General features: G+C 38.1%; 1 protein-coding gene across 1 annotated transcript in view; it reads left to right on the top strand.

Moving 5' to 3' along the window:
• The window catches only part of nek7 (NIMA-related kinase 7), a 70926-nt gene extending 54218 nt beyond the window's left edge, over positions 1-16708 (top strand). The window contains exons 8-10 of the mRNA XM_086089875.1: positions 4639-4733; positions 10851-10964; positions 14338-16708. Coding sequence (XP_085946001.1) covers positions 4639-4733; positions 10851-10964; positions 14338-14448 — 320 coding nt within the window. The 3' untranslated portion in view covers positions 14449-16708. The remainder of the gene's footprint in view (positions 1-4638; positions 4734-10850; positions 10965-14337) is intronic.
• The last annotated feature ends 590 nt before the right edge of the window (positions 16709-17298 follow it).

The following is a 17298-nucleotide window of genomic DNA, read 5'->3' as shown; positions in this document are numbered from 1 at the left end:
TCATATTTTCATCTATGTTCATAAATAATCATTTACACATACTGTATTTCCGTGCTCCCTCCCAGCTACATATTTTCAGATGTACTCTCACTGTATTACTAGTATGTGTCGTTAATATTCAATCCTATATAAAAGTGTGAAGATTAAAAATGAAGAAAAAAAATCATCAACTCAAATAACACAGGAGGAAGTGTGCAGGGGGTTCATCCTTTAACCAAATGTCCTTGGCTTTTCCTGTCACAGCCAGTCATTTCATTGTCACAAGTTTCTTGTCATTCTTTAATAGTCTTCTACCTATGTCCACAGCTGAGGTGTGCAGCATGGGGATGCAAAAGAGGAAAAAGTGAAGCCAGAGTATAGTGACAGACTGAAAATGGGGCAAAAAATGGAGGTGCAGATAGCCAAGAAACTGTGAGAAAGAAGGGCAGAATGTGTCCGGCGCTGGAAAAGAATCTGACTGTTTGACAGTAAAAAGAAGAAAGAAAGCATAGCAAAAAGAAAAAGGCGCGGCGCAGGAAAAATAGCAGTGGAAATGAAGAATGAGTAGGAGGAGCTACAGTATATATTTGTGCATGTTTGCACAGTCGTGTCCCGATGTGGCTCTATAATAAGCCCAGTCACCGCACTGAGCAGTAGAAGCGATGGTGGTCCAGCCAGTGAGTCTGTCAGCTAAGCTTTAAAACTAACGGCCAACAGTCTCCCTTTTCACATCATGCACACTCGCATAGACTACTTCCAGTGACACGTAAATTGTTACTTTCTTATACTCGTGTATATTGATGTAATCTGTCCACGGCCATAACAGCATATAGAGTGCTGAACAAATTTATTAAATCACCACCCTGTGTAAAATGTATACCAGAGCACATGATTGTCTCTTCATTGAGACTCGGAGAAACCCAGTGAGCCAACTCAAATTTGGGGGTTAAAAAGGTGAATTCACTATGAAATTCACCATTCCTGCTCATATTGGCCATGTGAGAATGAAATGGTCCACATTAAAAGTTTACTGATGCTGGATGATCAGATTATGACAAGTGGTCCCATAAATTTGTTAAGCACTGTAGATGCAACATTATGTGGGGAAAAAGCTGCACGCAAGTATAACTACTAAGACACTTTTGCAGCTTTTGTGAGCAGAAGATCATCTGCAGTGTAGGCTTGGGCCAGTAAATTGAGAGAGAAAAGAACAAAAGAAAGATGGCAACCAGAAAGCTGACGTAGTCATTAAAAAAAACAAGACTTAAGCCAGAAATATGTAGTATAATATACCTGTTATTAACACCTTTAATGAGGGCAGTGTTAACGATGTGAACTGTGCAATGAGAAAATACAGAGAAAGGAGAACACAAGCTGGAACACTCTGAGGAGACTGATATTGGAGATAAATCTGATGATTTAGACATATATTTATATAAATACAAGCGTTATCTTTAAAAAGCCAGTAACAAAGTTGTACAGACTGGTAGTGCCAAAATCAAAACGATGGCACAGTAGGACATATAGGAAAAGCAATGAATTGCATGTGACTACAACAGGCATCCACACTGCCTGCTATGATACTTGAAAATGTTAAAATCTGGCAAAACCTGCAAAAAAAGACAAAAATCCGCTAGGAAATAGTGACAACAACCAGTCAATAAATCACCAAATGCATTAAGGTCCTGAATACATTAAAGAAATGCAAATTTAATATAACCCCAGTAGGACTCAAAGGTCTGCTGACTGGGGTCAATTGGTGGAGCCCAGAGTTCAAAGAAAACGTGGTGAAGCAACACTTGTTATGCTGCTCGCAAATGGAATAAGCGGCCAACAAAAATCAGCCCCAAGTGTATATTTTTTTTAATCCAAGTTAAAAACTATGCTTTTCTGTCAATGCCCATGATTGTCTTAACACATTTTTTTTAAATCAATTTTGGGGAAAAAACGTTTAATTTCAGCAATTTTTAGTAGTTTTTCAATGTCTTTAACTCTGTAAATCCTTTTAAATGTCGTACTTTTACATTATGTGAAGCACATTAAGTTACCTTATGTATGAAGTGCACTACATAAATAAAGAACATAACAAATCTGATCTCCACCATAAAAGCTTTTTCAGCTATACATTTGTACAAGTGTAAGAAAAATAGTTCACTGTTAATATTACCTTCGTTTGAGTGGAAAGAGAAGTTAATCTCTGTACACACAACAAGTAACAATAGGTCGCATTCATAAACTGTGCATACATACATTTGTGCGTCAAACGTGCATACAAATGTGTGATTTATGAATATCTTTGCAGTTGATTGATCGGCTGATTCATTTTTTTCTATGCATATTTTGTTTACTGAATTCTCTACTTTAAGTTTGGACTTAATTAAAAATGACTGAGTGGATCAGGCCCAGTATCTATTCTGGTGCACAAGTTTTAAGGTACGTACTATGAAAATTCCTTACTTAAAACCTCTAGTTGAGGCTGGTCCTTTTGGAATATGTGTACCAAAAAATTCCAAATCATATGAGAATATGTTCCACTGTATCCCATTAGAGAAGAAAGGTAGTAAATTAAATGTATACAAAATGTGAATAAAAGTCCAATTCAAATTTCACACCTCTGCCGGTTGCCAACCACCTAAATTCAAATGTTCAAATGATATCTGTATAAAAGTATGTCCGTTAAGCAGTTAAAGTTACAAGTGCCTAACATAGAGTAATTAACATCTCACCTTCTAGGTTTCTTAAATTGTTTTATGAAAAATCCAATATTGTCCAAGTCATTGTTAAAAATAGAAATCAATCCCAACATGACTTTCAATTTATTTTAGATGAATAACTAATGTGCCCTTAATTTAGCATGCTGAACCAGCTTCTACCCAGAGAGGTTTTCTTTGTATGCAACAATTAACATAAGAGAGGCTGATTCTTTTTAATCAGCTAATAATGAATGTTATGGGAGCTTGTTTCGACTGTATCATGAGACCACACACACAAGTGCGCACATGCTAGAAAACCAGCCTGATGACCAATTACCAATCACTCTTCAACTTTGCTTTCTCACCACCTCTGCAGAAGTTTTTTTTTAATGACAGGTAACACTTCATTATTCATTAAAAAAAAAAGTGATTTCTTAGCCCAATTATACATTCTTCAAAATTTAATTTCAATTCAGCTTCCATTACGTTTTGTTTGAGCACAGTATTCTGACAAAGAAAATGTGCTTTGCCCAATTATTTTCTGTATTTGACTGTTCCACCAGTATAGACATTCAGGAATTGGTGTTGATCTCCCATTTAGGATTGCTTAACTCTTGCGGCCAAAAAACGTATGAATATGTTTGATTTTAAATATTACTATGCTTCCAAACATACATTTTATGGTTTTTTTTTATGCTCGAGCATACAGAAGGCTTTGATATTTATAATCTGCTGCCACCTGCTGGCCGTTTTTGTAATAACTACCATTGCTTCGACCGTTCTCTTCAGTTCAGAGGCTGCATCAAAGCCTTCTGTATGCTCTAGCATAAAAAACATTTATTTTTTTTAAATTTATAAATAAGTTTTTGGGACACTGGTAATATTTAAAATAGAACGTATTGAGGAGCAAATGAGTTAAACAAAAATGCACTGTAATGAAGCCTAAATGCTAAATTGTAATAATCAAATTATTGAAACTACTCCACGAGGGCAGTTTTTCAGCCTGCTCTCAAAACAATTTTGTACAAAAGTGGTGCACTATTTAATAGACAATTTGTTTTATTTAGGAACGGGGGACTGGAAATATTAAATTATTACATCATTTTATAAAAATATTTAATATCATGTGCGTTTGAAGACAAAAATGCGGATTCTCTCAATCCCTCCAAGTTTCCACATAAGTTTGGCTTAGAGTATGTGGAATGAGTACAGGTTAGTAAAATGCCCAACCGTATGTGATTACTGTAATGTAAAACTGCTGCTGGATGCTTGGTTGACTTTTACATGGGAAATCCCAGCAAACAGAAAGCAAATTAAAAAAGCAGCCCTTCAAACTGCAAAGAATGCAGCAAATCTATAAAGCGAGCTGCAGTGTCTTACAGACGTGATGTTAAGCTGTGGTTCCTGTTGGAGTCCAGTTGGGTGAAGGACTGATTCTCTGGAAAGTTGCCAGTCGCCATGGTAGTTTGGGATTCTTGAGTTTCCAAACCAGAACCAGAAACGGGCCTGCTTTTAAAGCTCCATCAATGCTCCTGCGGCGTCTTCAATAGCTGCTGTTTCAGATCATTACCAAGCCCACTAATCAAAAGTGATTTATGTATATTTCGTGCATGCATATACAACTTTGTCGTGCTTTAACAATTGCATGCACTTTATTGCTGTGCGTGGTTATATGCAACCTTTAAATATCATCTTACTTGAGCTGACTAATAATTAATAGGGGCAATATACTTTAATGACTCCCTGTAGTTTGCCTTACTTGCACTCTTACTAAAATTCCTTGAGTGTTCCAACTTCTGAACTTGTCACGGTTGAAAAGACAGCTTAATTCCTTCTCCGCCGTTTACTGTGTGTGCGTACGTCACAAGGTTTATAAAGTGTGGTAAGAAATGCGAATGGTAATAATCACTGTTCCTCCTGTTCTCTTTTTCCACTTCATCCCTCTGTGTCCCATTCCCTCATCTAGTGGGTACTCCATACTACATGTCACCGGAGAGGATACACGAAAACGGATACAACTTCAAATCGGACATCTGGTCGCTAGGATGCCTGCTCTACGAGGTAAAGTACAGCTAAATATACAAATGTATCACAACTAGGTTATGGTAGGATTCCATATAAAAAGTAAAAAAAAAAGTGTCACTAATGAAAATAATCTTGGACCAGTAAAATAATATTTTTGTCATCATGCAAGAATGTATGGATCTGGCCATGCTTCTTTTGGGTACAAGACTCAAATGTTTTCAACTTTGGTTACATATCTGAGGTGACATGGAATCAGATATTGTATCTAAAAAGAACTTCATAATAAACAGTAAGAAATAGCTAGACCTTCTCTAAGACAAAATGGGGGGAAAAAATTGAGAAAGAAAGACAAGATGAAAAGCAAATGGGGCAGCTAATAGAATGAAAAGGAAAATTAAGATAAGTGGGGCTTGAAGAAGGAAGCCCTATCAGTACTATAGCAGAGACAATTCCATCCATCCGGTCAAGGTAGGCCAAACAAGAAGTCTGCGAAGATACAGATTCCGCTTCTGAATAGTTACCCAAGCCCTGCACACCACACACCATGCATAATATGCCATTTGAAGAACAGGCCCTTGCTGTCCAAAATGCTTGGGCCCATCGTGCATCCACAATGTGTGGAAACGGTCTCTCTTCTTTTCCTCGCTTCTCTGTTCTCCTCCCCTTCTGTTCCATTCCCCTCTGCGTGCCTTCCTTTTCCTCACTTAACCTTCAGGCATAAGGAATTCACAGAGACATCCAAGCATGATCCCATTGGTACGCATTGATTTCACTCTCAACATGGCAGGGGCTGAGGATTGTGGTGGTTTGTGCATGTTTGTGAGTATGCTCATATGTGCACCAGCTCCATTTGAAAGCACCTATGTTTTTCTTTTCCCCACCATTCTTGTGCCTGTGGGTTGGATAAAGTCCGAAGGGTCTGTCAATACCTGGTCATTGTATCAGCGTCTATCTTCATCTTCCATTCTGTTTGATCCCGTTCTCCTTGTGTCCAACCTCATTACGTCCTTTGACCCTGCCATGTGCCCCTCAGACAAATCTCTCCTCTGTGGTAACAGGAGTCATAGGGGTTGTCTCCCAGGGTAACAGGGAAGCTAAGGAGGCGGAGTTTGCTCAACACCAGTTGATGAAAACTCCAAAAATTCACTTCCCATTTCACTGGGGAAAATATAAAATTTTTGCATTGGTATATACAAGTACTAGGGGTGTCAAAATGAGTGCGTTAAATTGGAGTTAATTTAAAGTTCTTTTAACACCACAAATGTTTTAATGCACGAATAATGACCGCCCCTTACTTGGAAATCCTGTACTGGGGGAATTCCAGTCACAACGCAGCAGACACGTCCAAATTTAGCAGTTATAAATTTAATCATAATGCATATATTTGTGGAGACTAGGGTCAAGTTGTATTTTACAATTTTAACAATGTGCAGAATTTCACAAGTTACTTCATGTTAAAGATTAGATAGCTCTCAATATGAAAAGAAAAATGCACTGAGCTGTCACCGTCTTACAAATGCAATTATGCCATCGAGTGGCAAAAAAATGACCAACACAAATCAATATCACACCTGGTTTTTACCGTACAGTACATCTTTTTAATTTTAACTAATTTTTATGAATTGTATGAATGACTCGCACCCAAAATCTGCATTCAACATTCGTGTTAACATCAGCGAAGGATATATGAATCAATTTGCATCTTGTACTTTTCCGGATTCGGAAGCCGTACCATGGCCAAAGGCAGAACAGAACCCAAGATCCAGTGTCCAAATCTGCTAACAACTTCTATGACCTCTTTTGACTCTATTCCAAAACCTATGATTCGCCATTTGTTTTTAGCGACCCAGTTTGCTCAATTTGAGTCACCACCGATTTGTGTACATCCCTTGTATGTCCATAACTCACAATCTCCCTTTTGGCATACACAATTTATACATACGGACAATTTATTGTAGTATTGTAAAGAATACCTTTAGCGGGCCATTTATCCTTCTGAAATGAGTCTGTGTCTCATTACATCCCCACTCTATGTATTGATGTTGTTTTTATGAGACCCAGCAACACATTTACATGTGATGAGCTGCCCCACGGCTAAGGCTGTGTTTCTGATTGTGGACTTTTATTTATTTATTTTAGAAAAAAATGTAAGCCTTTATTTATTTATTTATTTTTTGTAGCTTTTGCCAGTACAATTTTTTTTAATAATGTAACCTAAAATTATTTCACCACTTTTTGCATTTTAATTTTTCCCCAATTTAGTACAGCCTTATAGGAGAGAAGAAAAGTAAAATGTAATTATTTCTCTAAGATCAACTCACCGAAATGCCAAAGATATACATTTGAGAAAGTCCTCCTCAGTGGAGCACCATACAGATTCTGGTAAATAAAATTAACCGGTCTACTCCTACCGTTTCCTTTCTCATTATTGTGTCAAAGTTGAGGAATCATGGCTCCACTGAGAGTAGGTGTATTTTTAATGACTGTCCTCAGACACTCTGACTTTGTTCCTTGATGAATATATCATCATAAAGAAACATGAAGGACCAAAGTGAACATAAAAAAGTCATGCTTTCTTTACTTGGACAGAATGTGTGCGCGCATGCACACGTACGTGTGAGAGAGAGTGGAACCGGATGTACGCACGCTTAATTGATGTTATTTGAAGATAGGGTGTTGACCAGCATTAATGTGAACAGGCCTTACGGCCGCTTAAAGAAGCAGAAGAGACAAAACAGAATTAGAGTAATTTTAACTCCAATAATATTTTTCGATAACTTTGGTAAGTTCAGGATAAGACCTGCTGAAGAAAAGACAGACTGTTTCTCTTTGTGTGTCTGTGTGTTCTACCACCGACGACTCGCACCCCTTTAGACAGCAGGCATGCGTCCGCATTGAATCTTTCTCGAATATCAATGAACCATGCACTCTTTCGCTCGCTCTTTCTTTCTCGCACACACACACACACACACCGGGGCCTCAGAGGTCAGACAGTGAGTCAATCATCTAACCCGTTGCAATGACACAGAAAAAAATGAGCATGCGTTTGTGTGGCATGCATCTTTATGTGTGTGCGTGCGAGCACAGGGGGGCCAGCAGCTGTCAGGGGCTAGGAGCAGCAGACACTAATGAAGCAGATGAATAGTGCAAAAACTCCCAAATAAAAACAGGACAGTTGACATTTTTCATCTGTCAGAAGTAGAAGATGCATGAAAATACGTTGGGGTCTTGTTTAACCCTTTGCCTCCTGGTGTCTGCTGGCAGATCCCCATAGCTCCCCCCCCCCACCACTACCACCACCACAGCCTCCTGTGTGTCTGTTTCAGTCTCCTTCTCTTTTTGTCTTACTTACTTTGAAGTGTATATTTTTGGTAAACACTCACCAGCCCTCACAAACATGCACCCGTTATACTGAATCAAAAGGCAGGCACTGAGAGAGTGAAAATGGTCTTTTGCATGTCAAAAAATGAACTTTTACAGCAAGCAGTCAGCATGTTTAATTCAACGAATCAATAAGATCCTCAGAAAGACAAAAGTTTTTTTCTCCACATTTGACATCTACGTTCTGCATTTTTGTGGCTTTTTACAGTAATTGCGAGTGATTAGGCAAAGTGAAACTGGAAGCTATGTTTGACATTTAATACAAATGTCTCACACCTCAATAGACTGATGGCATTTTAGGTTGGAATGAATTGATTAAATATTGTACTCATTTAATGGCTAGCAATTTAGTGTTCGTTTTAATTGTAAGGTTGATATGCATAAGTGAGGTCATTCCTGAAGAGTTAATAATTAGGCGAGGGAGTACAAGTCTCCAGAGTGCTTAGATGGTGGTATTTTGTTCATAGAATTTGAGACAGGGCAAGTGGATTTTATTTTTCAACTGCACAAGTATGACCAACTTCTTGCTGACGTTGAAACCTTGTCGTCCATCTACCAATCATCCAGAACTCATCTCATCCATCTGGACCATCCAAAGTAGAACAGTATTCATTAGCTAAGAAAAAGTTCTCCTCGTGAGGTTGGTGAGGATGGCAAAACTAGAGCTTTTTCTGTACAACTGCGAGGCTGTGGAGGATCCTGCAGTGAGTCTCCAGAGACCCCAACAGCCTGAAATCCCTGCTCGCTGTGTGGCTTTTTAACAGTCGCCCTCTTAATTAGGGGTGTGAATTGCTTAGTACCTGGCGGTTGGATCCGTATCACGATTCAATTTGATACTGATTAATCCAGATACGAATCTATAAATCGATTATTGCGATTTATTTATTTTTGCTCAAATTTAGAAAATCCTAATCAGTAAACTTGTACAAAGTAAGATTTGTAAGAAAACATATTTACTATCTATTTTGAAACTTCAGGCTTATAACTGTGTGCGACTGTATTTAACAAACAAGTTGCAATCGGTTTCATGTTTGAACAGCACTGAAATACAATATTAGGGCTTAATGTTCCATTAATATAACATTCTTCCATGATTAAAGTTTGAACCCTAACCCTAATTTCCATCAAAAATTTATGTTTAAACATCGATTTGGCCACATATTGAATTGATACAAAAACGATGCACACTGTAATACCGCGATATATCGGCAATTTTTTTTTTTTTTTAACCACCTCTAATCTTAATATGATGCATTTGCGTGACACAAACCTTTGGAAATAACCTGTTTGCTGTTTGAATCACACACATTTTATTTAACAGTATGGTAAATATCCTGAAATGTGTGTTCATTTCTTTTGCAAGGACTACGGCTATTTTGCGCCTTTCGTCAGCAGACGGAGCCTTCTTTTTCCCTATTATGTATGAAAACTAATTTGCTTAATGTGGAACAACCTCCTTACGTACTTCTGAATTCAAAATTGGCTTACATTTATATGACTATCTCAGATGTATACAGTCAGCTAGTGTAAGTACAAGAAAGAAACTCTTAATATTATTTAAATTATTCCTATATGCAATAAAACATTGGAATGGTTAACCTGTTAGACCTGACACAGTATATATTCATTTATTTATGAAAGCACTTTTCTCCTGCAATAATGCAAATATTGAACAAAAAAAGAAGTTATTAACTGCATCGTTTTCCATTATGAAAAATTCTGTAGAAATTCTTTACCTATTTACACATAGCAGTAAAAGTCTCCTTCTCCTGCCTGCTGCCTTTACCATCCACATCTGGGCTCCAGAGTATGTATTTTTTTTTCATTGCTCCAGCAAAGTCTGATATTCCTGTAGCTCACCTCATGGCTCTTTTTTCCACTCCACTTTTTGTTTCAGCTCAAACTCTTCCATGCAGCACAGTGCAACCGATACTAACTAAAAAGAAAACTTCAGTTAGAATTTTGTTGATTTTTATTTTGTCTACCACCGTCCAGCTATTATTCCCTAATGTCCCTACCATTTCAACCCAAATTTTAAGGGGCATTTAAATAATAATAATCAGTGTACTATAGATCAGAGGTTATGGTAGCACACTGAGAGAATACCCAATACTATGCAATGGAAAACGGTTGAACGCCTACAAGCATTTGCATCCATCCTTAAAAGCAACCAGTCTACTGTGCATCGCCACAACTAACCTTACTCGTCGTGCCAAAAAAAACTTCCCACCTATTATCAACACACTATGCTAAAAAAAATTGCCCCACATTAATCTATGCCTGGCTACAATTTTTATTTTATTTTTTAATATCCTGATTCATCAATTAATCGATTGATTGATAAAATCTTTGTGTGTTAAACACATTTGGTTAAACACTGACCCCACAGGGAACATATTGATTAATGGACTACAGGAAAAGAAAATACAGTTGCAAGTCAGCCTCTGGCTAGCAGATGTCACGACTAGCGATATCTGCTTTAACTGCAAATGTGCAAATAGAACATTTCCAGGTAAAGCGGACGTTTGTTTCAAAGGAAGGCAGAGGCTTACGATTAGTACATTTCTGTTTGTCATCCATTTTTACAAGTAGAGTTAGTCTTTTGACCCATTTTTCTTGTGAATCTTAATGTTCCAATCATAGTTAGATTACTTTGGCACATACCGAGCTGTGAATTTTTGAGTACCATTTCACCCCAAGTGAGTTTTTTTCCCCCGTTCACATTCTTTCCTTCTTGTCCTCACACTGTTTTCGCATGTCTGCATTTTTCAGATGGCAGCCCTACAGAGTCCATTCTATGGAGATAAGATGAACCTCTACTCCCTCTGTAAGAAGATAGAGCAGTGCGACTACCCTCCTCTTCCATCAGATCATTACTCAGAGGAAGTAAGTAATGTCACACATCACTTGCAGTGTGATAGGTTTGTATTTACTCAAATATTTCTACTGATTTCAGGATATGTGAGAACGTATGCATGGATCTTAACATGTTCAGTAAAGCAACACGTTACGCAACAATAACTAGTTTTTCCTTTCTCTATGCCAGGTCACTGATTTTGATTTGTATTGGCCTTTTTTTTTTTTTTAAACATCTGAAATCCATCCAAAGTGCACAGTGTATTACCCTGTAATATTATGACATGTACTCTATGATCAAAAGGCCATGATTTTAACCGTTTGAAAATGAAATCCCACATATCAAAAGCATCTGTCTGTGCTACAGACTAGGGTGAAACAAAATGAGCGTGAGTGTCAAGTTTCCCTAACTAAATGTTAAATAATCTACCGTAATTCAGCAAAGCCTCTTCGGTGCGCATTCATGTAATGCAGTCAGGCTGCGGTTAACGATGGCATGGTAGCTGATTGCTTGTGACGTGTGTGTGTGTATGTTTGTGAATATTCTGCTTTTTGCATCTGTGTGCTGGCTATGCGGGGGTCTTTTTTTGGGGAAGGAAGCCTTTTTTTTTTTTTTTACATTTGTCTCAAATCTCCATTCAAGAACTTTTCTTTATTGTAATATTTCTATGGAGAAATTAGGCAATTTTTTAGGTTGCTGCATTAGAGCATACTTACAGTGGGGCCAAAAAGTATTTGGCCAGTTTGCCATAGACTTCCTATTAGATTTTGGCCAAACACTTTTTTTTACCCCAGTGTAGAAGGAAAAATGTTGACAACAAATATATGTAGATACTACAGGGGCACAAGCTCACGTTATAAGAATGAATGAAAAAATTGCTGTATGTTTGTTAATCTCTGAAGAAGAGTATCGTTTTTCTTTGTGGTGAAGAGTTCAAATGAGATCTGTACGGTGGCCCTGAAGTCCAAAACACAACAATGTTGTTTTTGTCTTTTGTTGATTTGCTGTTGTATTTACTCTAAAAAGAGTGACAAATTGGGTCACTTTGGCCCAACTTCCTGGGCTTTTTTTTGTTCAAAACAACCCAAATTTTTGGGGCTTGCGTTGTACAAAACGACCCTTTGTGCAAATTAGGGGTGTTAGAAAAAATAGATTCGGCAATATATTGCTATATTATAATCGATTCAATATGCGGCCAAATATTTTATTTCAGTGCTGTTCAAACATGAAACAGACTGCAACCTGTTAAATGCAGTGGCTCAGTTATAAGCCAGAATTTTCAGATAAATAAATACATTTTCATACAAATCTTACTATCTACATGTACAAGTTTACTGATTAGTATTTTCTAAATTTGAGTTTTAAAAAAATCGCAGTAATCAATTTATAGATTTGCATCGGGATTAATCGGTATTGAATCGAATCGTGACCTATGAATCGTGATACGAATCGAATCGCCAGGTACTAGGCAATTCACACCCCTAGTGCAAATACAACCAAAAACGTTGGGTTACATTGATCGAATTAGTGTATCAGTCCTAATTTGTCCCAATTTGTCCCAATTTGTTATAATTATATTTTACCAGCTTTTTTTTTTTTTTTTGAGTGAATATTTTTATTTTTCATTCATCCATTTAATTTCCAAATCGCTAGTTTTTGTGTTTTGTAATTTGTTGTTGTTTTTGTTCTTTGTTTTTCTGTTGTTTTCATTTGCTGTTGTTTAGTTATTAGTTACTGTTGTGTTTCTTTAGTTACTGTTGTTTTTTGATATGTTGTTTATTTTTTGTTAATTTTTTTTCCATTTGCTGTTGTTTAGTTACTTTTTTTCATTGACAGTTTTTTGTTTTTGTGTGTGTTTAAAAAAAAAAAGTATTTGCTTTTGTTTTGTTATTTTTTGTGGTTTTTTTATTTTCCGTTTTTACTTATTAGTTGTTGTGTTTTGCACTTCAGGGTCGTGTGTGTCTGTCATTTTACTGTCTTCTTTGACTGACCGCTTTGCTTCACTTTATAAGCAGCAGAGAAACCACAAGCCTGCCTCTTAGGAAGCCAAAAAAAATCCCCCTATTAGCGCAAATAACATATTGTACCTCGGTTTTTATAATATTCTTTGTTAGTTACATTAATGACTTGTTGAAAGTAATGTGTTTATAGATTTTTTTTAATTAAATAAATATTTAAAAACACACACACACACACACGAAAACGGGCCTCGAAGGTAAAAGCTGCTGGACATTACGTGCGTTTAAATGACCACATCTCCACTTTGCTGCCCGTGTGTCAGCATACTCGAGTCCACAGTGGGTAGTTAGAAGTTTCTGCACTAACTCCTGCAGAGTGCTTTTCATTACACTTTGGTGTTTACTTCATTAGGTTGACAAAGGCTAATTGCATGGCGTTTCATGTCTTTGCACGTGCGTTTTTTATGTGCATGAGCCGTCGCACAAGCGTGTATTTGTTACAGTAGCTCCCTCTCTGCACCCCCACCGCTCAGAGCTGGAGCGTGCCCCACGTGTCACCCCCATCCCGCAGATAGGGAGACAAAGCGATAGAGTGAGCGAATGATGGAGCGCGAGACAGGCTGATGGAGAGATGGAGATGAGGGGGGGTGCCTACAGCGCCTGTCTGGATGTAAACAATGCTCCTGAAGGATCGGCAGCAAACTGTCAGCTGCTCATCTTTGTTGTGTCATTTAACCATCTCCGTCTATGCTCCCACCTCCTCCCCCCCTGCCTCCCTTCACCAGCACTCGCTCCCCCTCCACCCGCCACCTGACACTTTCCACCGCTTCCCCCCACCCCACTCGCCATGCAAAGAAGCGCATGAATATTTTACATATCTGCATCTTTTTTAAACCCCACCCAAACCTCCATTCGGCAGTGCTAATTCTCAGACTATCTGAATTTACATCTTTCTCTCTCTCCGGCACCCCCATACGCACACAGTGGCTGACGAGAACTCGTCCGAGCCACTGCCGTGCAACAGCAGCCGTGAAGTTGGCAGACAGTTACCATAGCGACCTCGCATAGATGTGTTTTTTTTCCCTTTCCTCTGCATCCTTTATTCTCTTCTTTTTTTAATGATGGCGGTGGCTGTTCCGCCTGCGAGCCTGTCTATCTATCTGCTCCAATCAGCCGCTTCGCTTGGCTTCGTGTGTGAGCGCTGGCAATGAAGTGGCAGCAGTGTGTGTCTGTGTGGACCTGAGTAAAATTCTGCCAACCAGTGTGCTCAGTCCAGTTACCTGTTGCTACCATAATGGAAAGAGCTCGTTGTCTTTTGGATGTGGTTCACTGCTTTTTCAGAAGCTGTTAAAATCTGAAGAAAAAAATGGCATCATCAATCATCATTAATGCCATTATTTGTCCTTTCCTTTCCCTTCCCAAACCAACCACCCCTTGTCATCAGCTGAGGAATTTGGTAGATATGTGCATCAACCCCGACCCGGAGAAGAGGCCCGACATCACCTACGTGTACGACATCGCCAAACACATGCAGAACCAGACGCAGGGCAGCTAAGCCCGGAATTGCACAAACTATAGCTTGTAGAACACATCCCTCCTCAATTTCCATGCTGGACGTGTACACATCTATCTGCTTCTATGCAATTACTTAGTCCAGAGCTCAATGTGATAAGCGGGACAGCATTTATAACATGGTTTTAGGAGGATGTAAACGTGACTGGCAGCCTAAATCCCTCCAGTGCAAGGTAAACATCATGCTGAAATGAGACCCCCCCCGCCCCCCCTCAAATCTGTCTATTGTAAATCACTGTTCATATTGTCGCTTTAGTATTTTATTTTATTTTTCATGAAGGGCCCCAAATGGTTTACAAGCAATAATTTTCATAACAAATGCTGTAAAATATAACAGGAATTGTAAAGTAAAGTGAAAGTAAATATGACTCGAGAGGATTATGTAAAAGGATCCCACAGTTGAGATGTAAGAAGAAGGTTTGGATGGAAGTGTGCACTTTTTACAGTGTACTGGAGGCCTGCAAGGGTGGTAATGTACAGTATTTGGAAAGCAAGTTAGGTTCAGACTTTTAAGAGTCAGTCTCACCTTTGACAGCCTTAAAAGAGTAGTAGAAAATATAACCAAAGAAAAACAGTTTACCAAAGTATTATTTCTTGGTTTGACTAAGACTTTGGGAACAGCAGGAATGACAATAAGCAAACATGCTCATTAGCCGCCAGGGAGCTTGTCTATACTGCTCCAATAGTTTGATGGACATTGCTGAGTAAGTTTTTCTTGTGCAGGAACAGAGATCTCTGGAAGAGACAGATGTTTGCCTTGTATGTATGTTGTCCATTCAATGTACATCTCATGGCAAGATGATGAGCTTATATGCACAATATTTTGTTCAAAATGTCGTCCATTCAGCAGATTTAGCTTCTAACAGTCCTGATGAAACACGGCAAGTATGCTGAAAAGTTACACTCGATCTTGCCAGCATATTATTAAAAGCAGTGATGTGGTTAGGGAATCTCTTTTTATTCGAAACAACCTACTTGTGGTTTCTTCCCTAAATGGAGTGTATTACTGTTTGCCCAATAACCTGCAAAGTCCTAGTGAGAACCGACTGGCGTACATTGTGAATAGTGTAACATTTACCTGAGTCCTGTCCTCTGTTCACATAGCAAAGTTTCTAATTGTAATCATTTTTAAGAAGAGGTGCTTTAATGCATGAAATGGTTTTACAGTAGTGTGACATTCATGTCTGACACTGGTTTACATCACAGTGATAAGCATGGTAAGACTTCAGCATAAATCAGAAAGCTTTGGATTAGTTGCAGTATTTTAAATGATCACCATTCAAAGCCCAGACAGAACATTTACAATGTTATAGCTTAATAACATCATATTTTTGGTTGCAATCATACTGCATTCACAGTTCGTTGCTCCCCTACCAAAGTAAAACTTTTTCAATGTCAGTGATGATCTCAATGATTGTTTTCACCCACCATGCTGCTGCACCAACATTTTTCAGTACTTTTTGTCATTGCAAGTGAGTTCCTCATACAAAGCAGTGAGTAGAAGTCTTTCAAGAAGAACAAGCAAAACACCGCACTTGTTTTCCTAAATCCTTTCACACAAAATAGCACCTCAACGCAAACATTACTGAAACAACTTCTTTTTTTTTTTTTGGGCTTATTACGTTTACACTGACAGCGCCAGAGCGCCAATGTCACTTACAACCTCCAGAAGAGATTTTTCCCATATTAATAAATGTTTTCAGTCAGAAATATATTGTAATTGACAAGATTGTTTTTTTGTTTTTTTGTTTTTTTAAATCTCCAAAGTGAAATGTCTCACTTTTCATTGCTGTTGGCCTTAAAATGGGTACATTTGAGCATCAACTTTGCTCCATTCGCTCGGATCGCTTTGCCTGAAGTTGGGCGTACGCATTGAGTATTATGTTTTGTTTGTGCACCGACAATGAGATCGAGGTCGTTTGTAAGTCCTCACGAGGGGCTTGTTAAGCATACATAGTACTGGGGATTATGGCGGTTCTTATTAGGGTGAAATCCTTCTTCGCACAAAGTATCACAGGGTTCTACTGTGCCCCATTATTTTACCTTGACTCGGTTACATTTTCCAAAGGCCATCTTATGTAAGTTGTTTCATTGGAGAGTCGAGGGGTTTTCCCAGAAGTAAAATAATAGGCTCTACTGGCGTTATTTATGGTTCGGCTAGTGGTTGTTTTAGTTTCATCTTGTGTTAAAGAGCCCCACCAATGCCATGTATTTTAGCTTAATGCAATAAAGCTCTAACATTTCTCCTGACTATTTGAGTGTGTACTTTGACATTGACGCACACTCACACACACGCATACACACACCAGGTTTATAATAGTTTTGGATTTTTCATTATACGTAGTTTTTCTTTTGACTTTTTTATTCACTTTTTAGTTTTCAAAATACTTCATTTTTGATAGTTTTAATTGACATTTTTCAAATATATGGTGACTTAAGTATTGTGTAATAAAATAAACAACACTTTTTAATTACTTTTTATTTTTGGGAATACTTCTTTCTTTTTTGGACATTTTTCAAATATATGGTGACAACGGTATTGTATAAACAACAATTCTCAGATGACTTAAATGAGCAATATTGAAATAAATACATTTAAAATTAACCCTGAAAGCTCATGTACAGTTTGATATTAATTGACAAAGCTGAACTGGACATTCACTGTACAGTAATTGTAATTATCTTTATAAACATAAGATGTAGTCTCAATTGGTCCCCCCCCCCCTTGTGTTTTTGTTCTTATTTGTTAAAACGTTTTTTTTATTTTGTTTGTTTTTGTTAACTATAGTAACCTTGACACACCCCCCCCCACACCCCCCCCCCCCCCACACAC

This window comes from Leptonotus elevatus, chromosome 11 (genome assembly GCF_054856555.1).
Source record: "Leptonotus elevatus isolate MCC_2025b chromosome 11, RoL_Lele_1.0, whole genome shotgun sequence".
NCBI lineage: Eukaryota > Metazoa > Chordata > Actinopteri > Syngnathiformes > Syngnathidae > Leptonotus > Leptonotus elevatus.
Note: the sequence above shows the minus strand (reverse complement) of the source record. Positions and strands in the feature narration are given on the sequence as shown.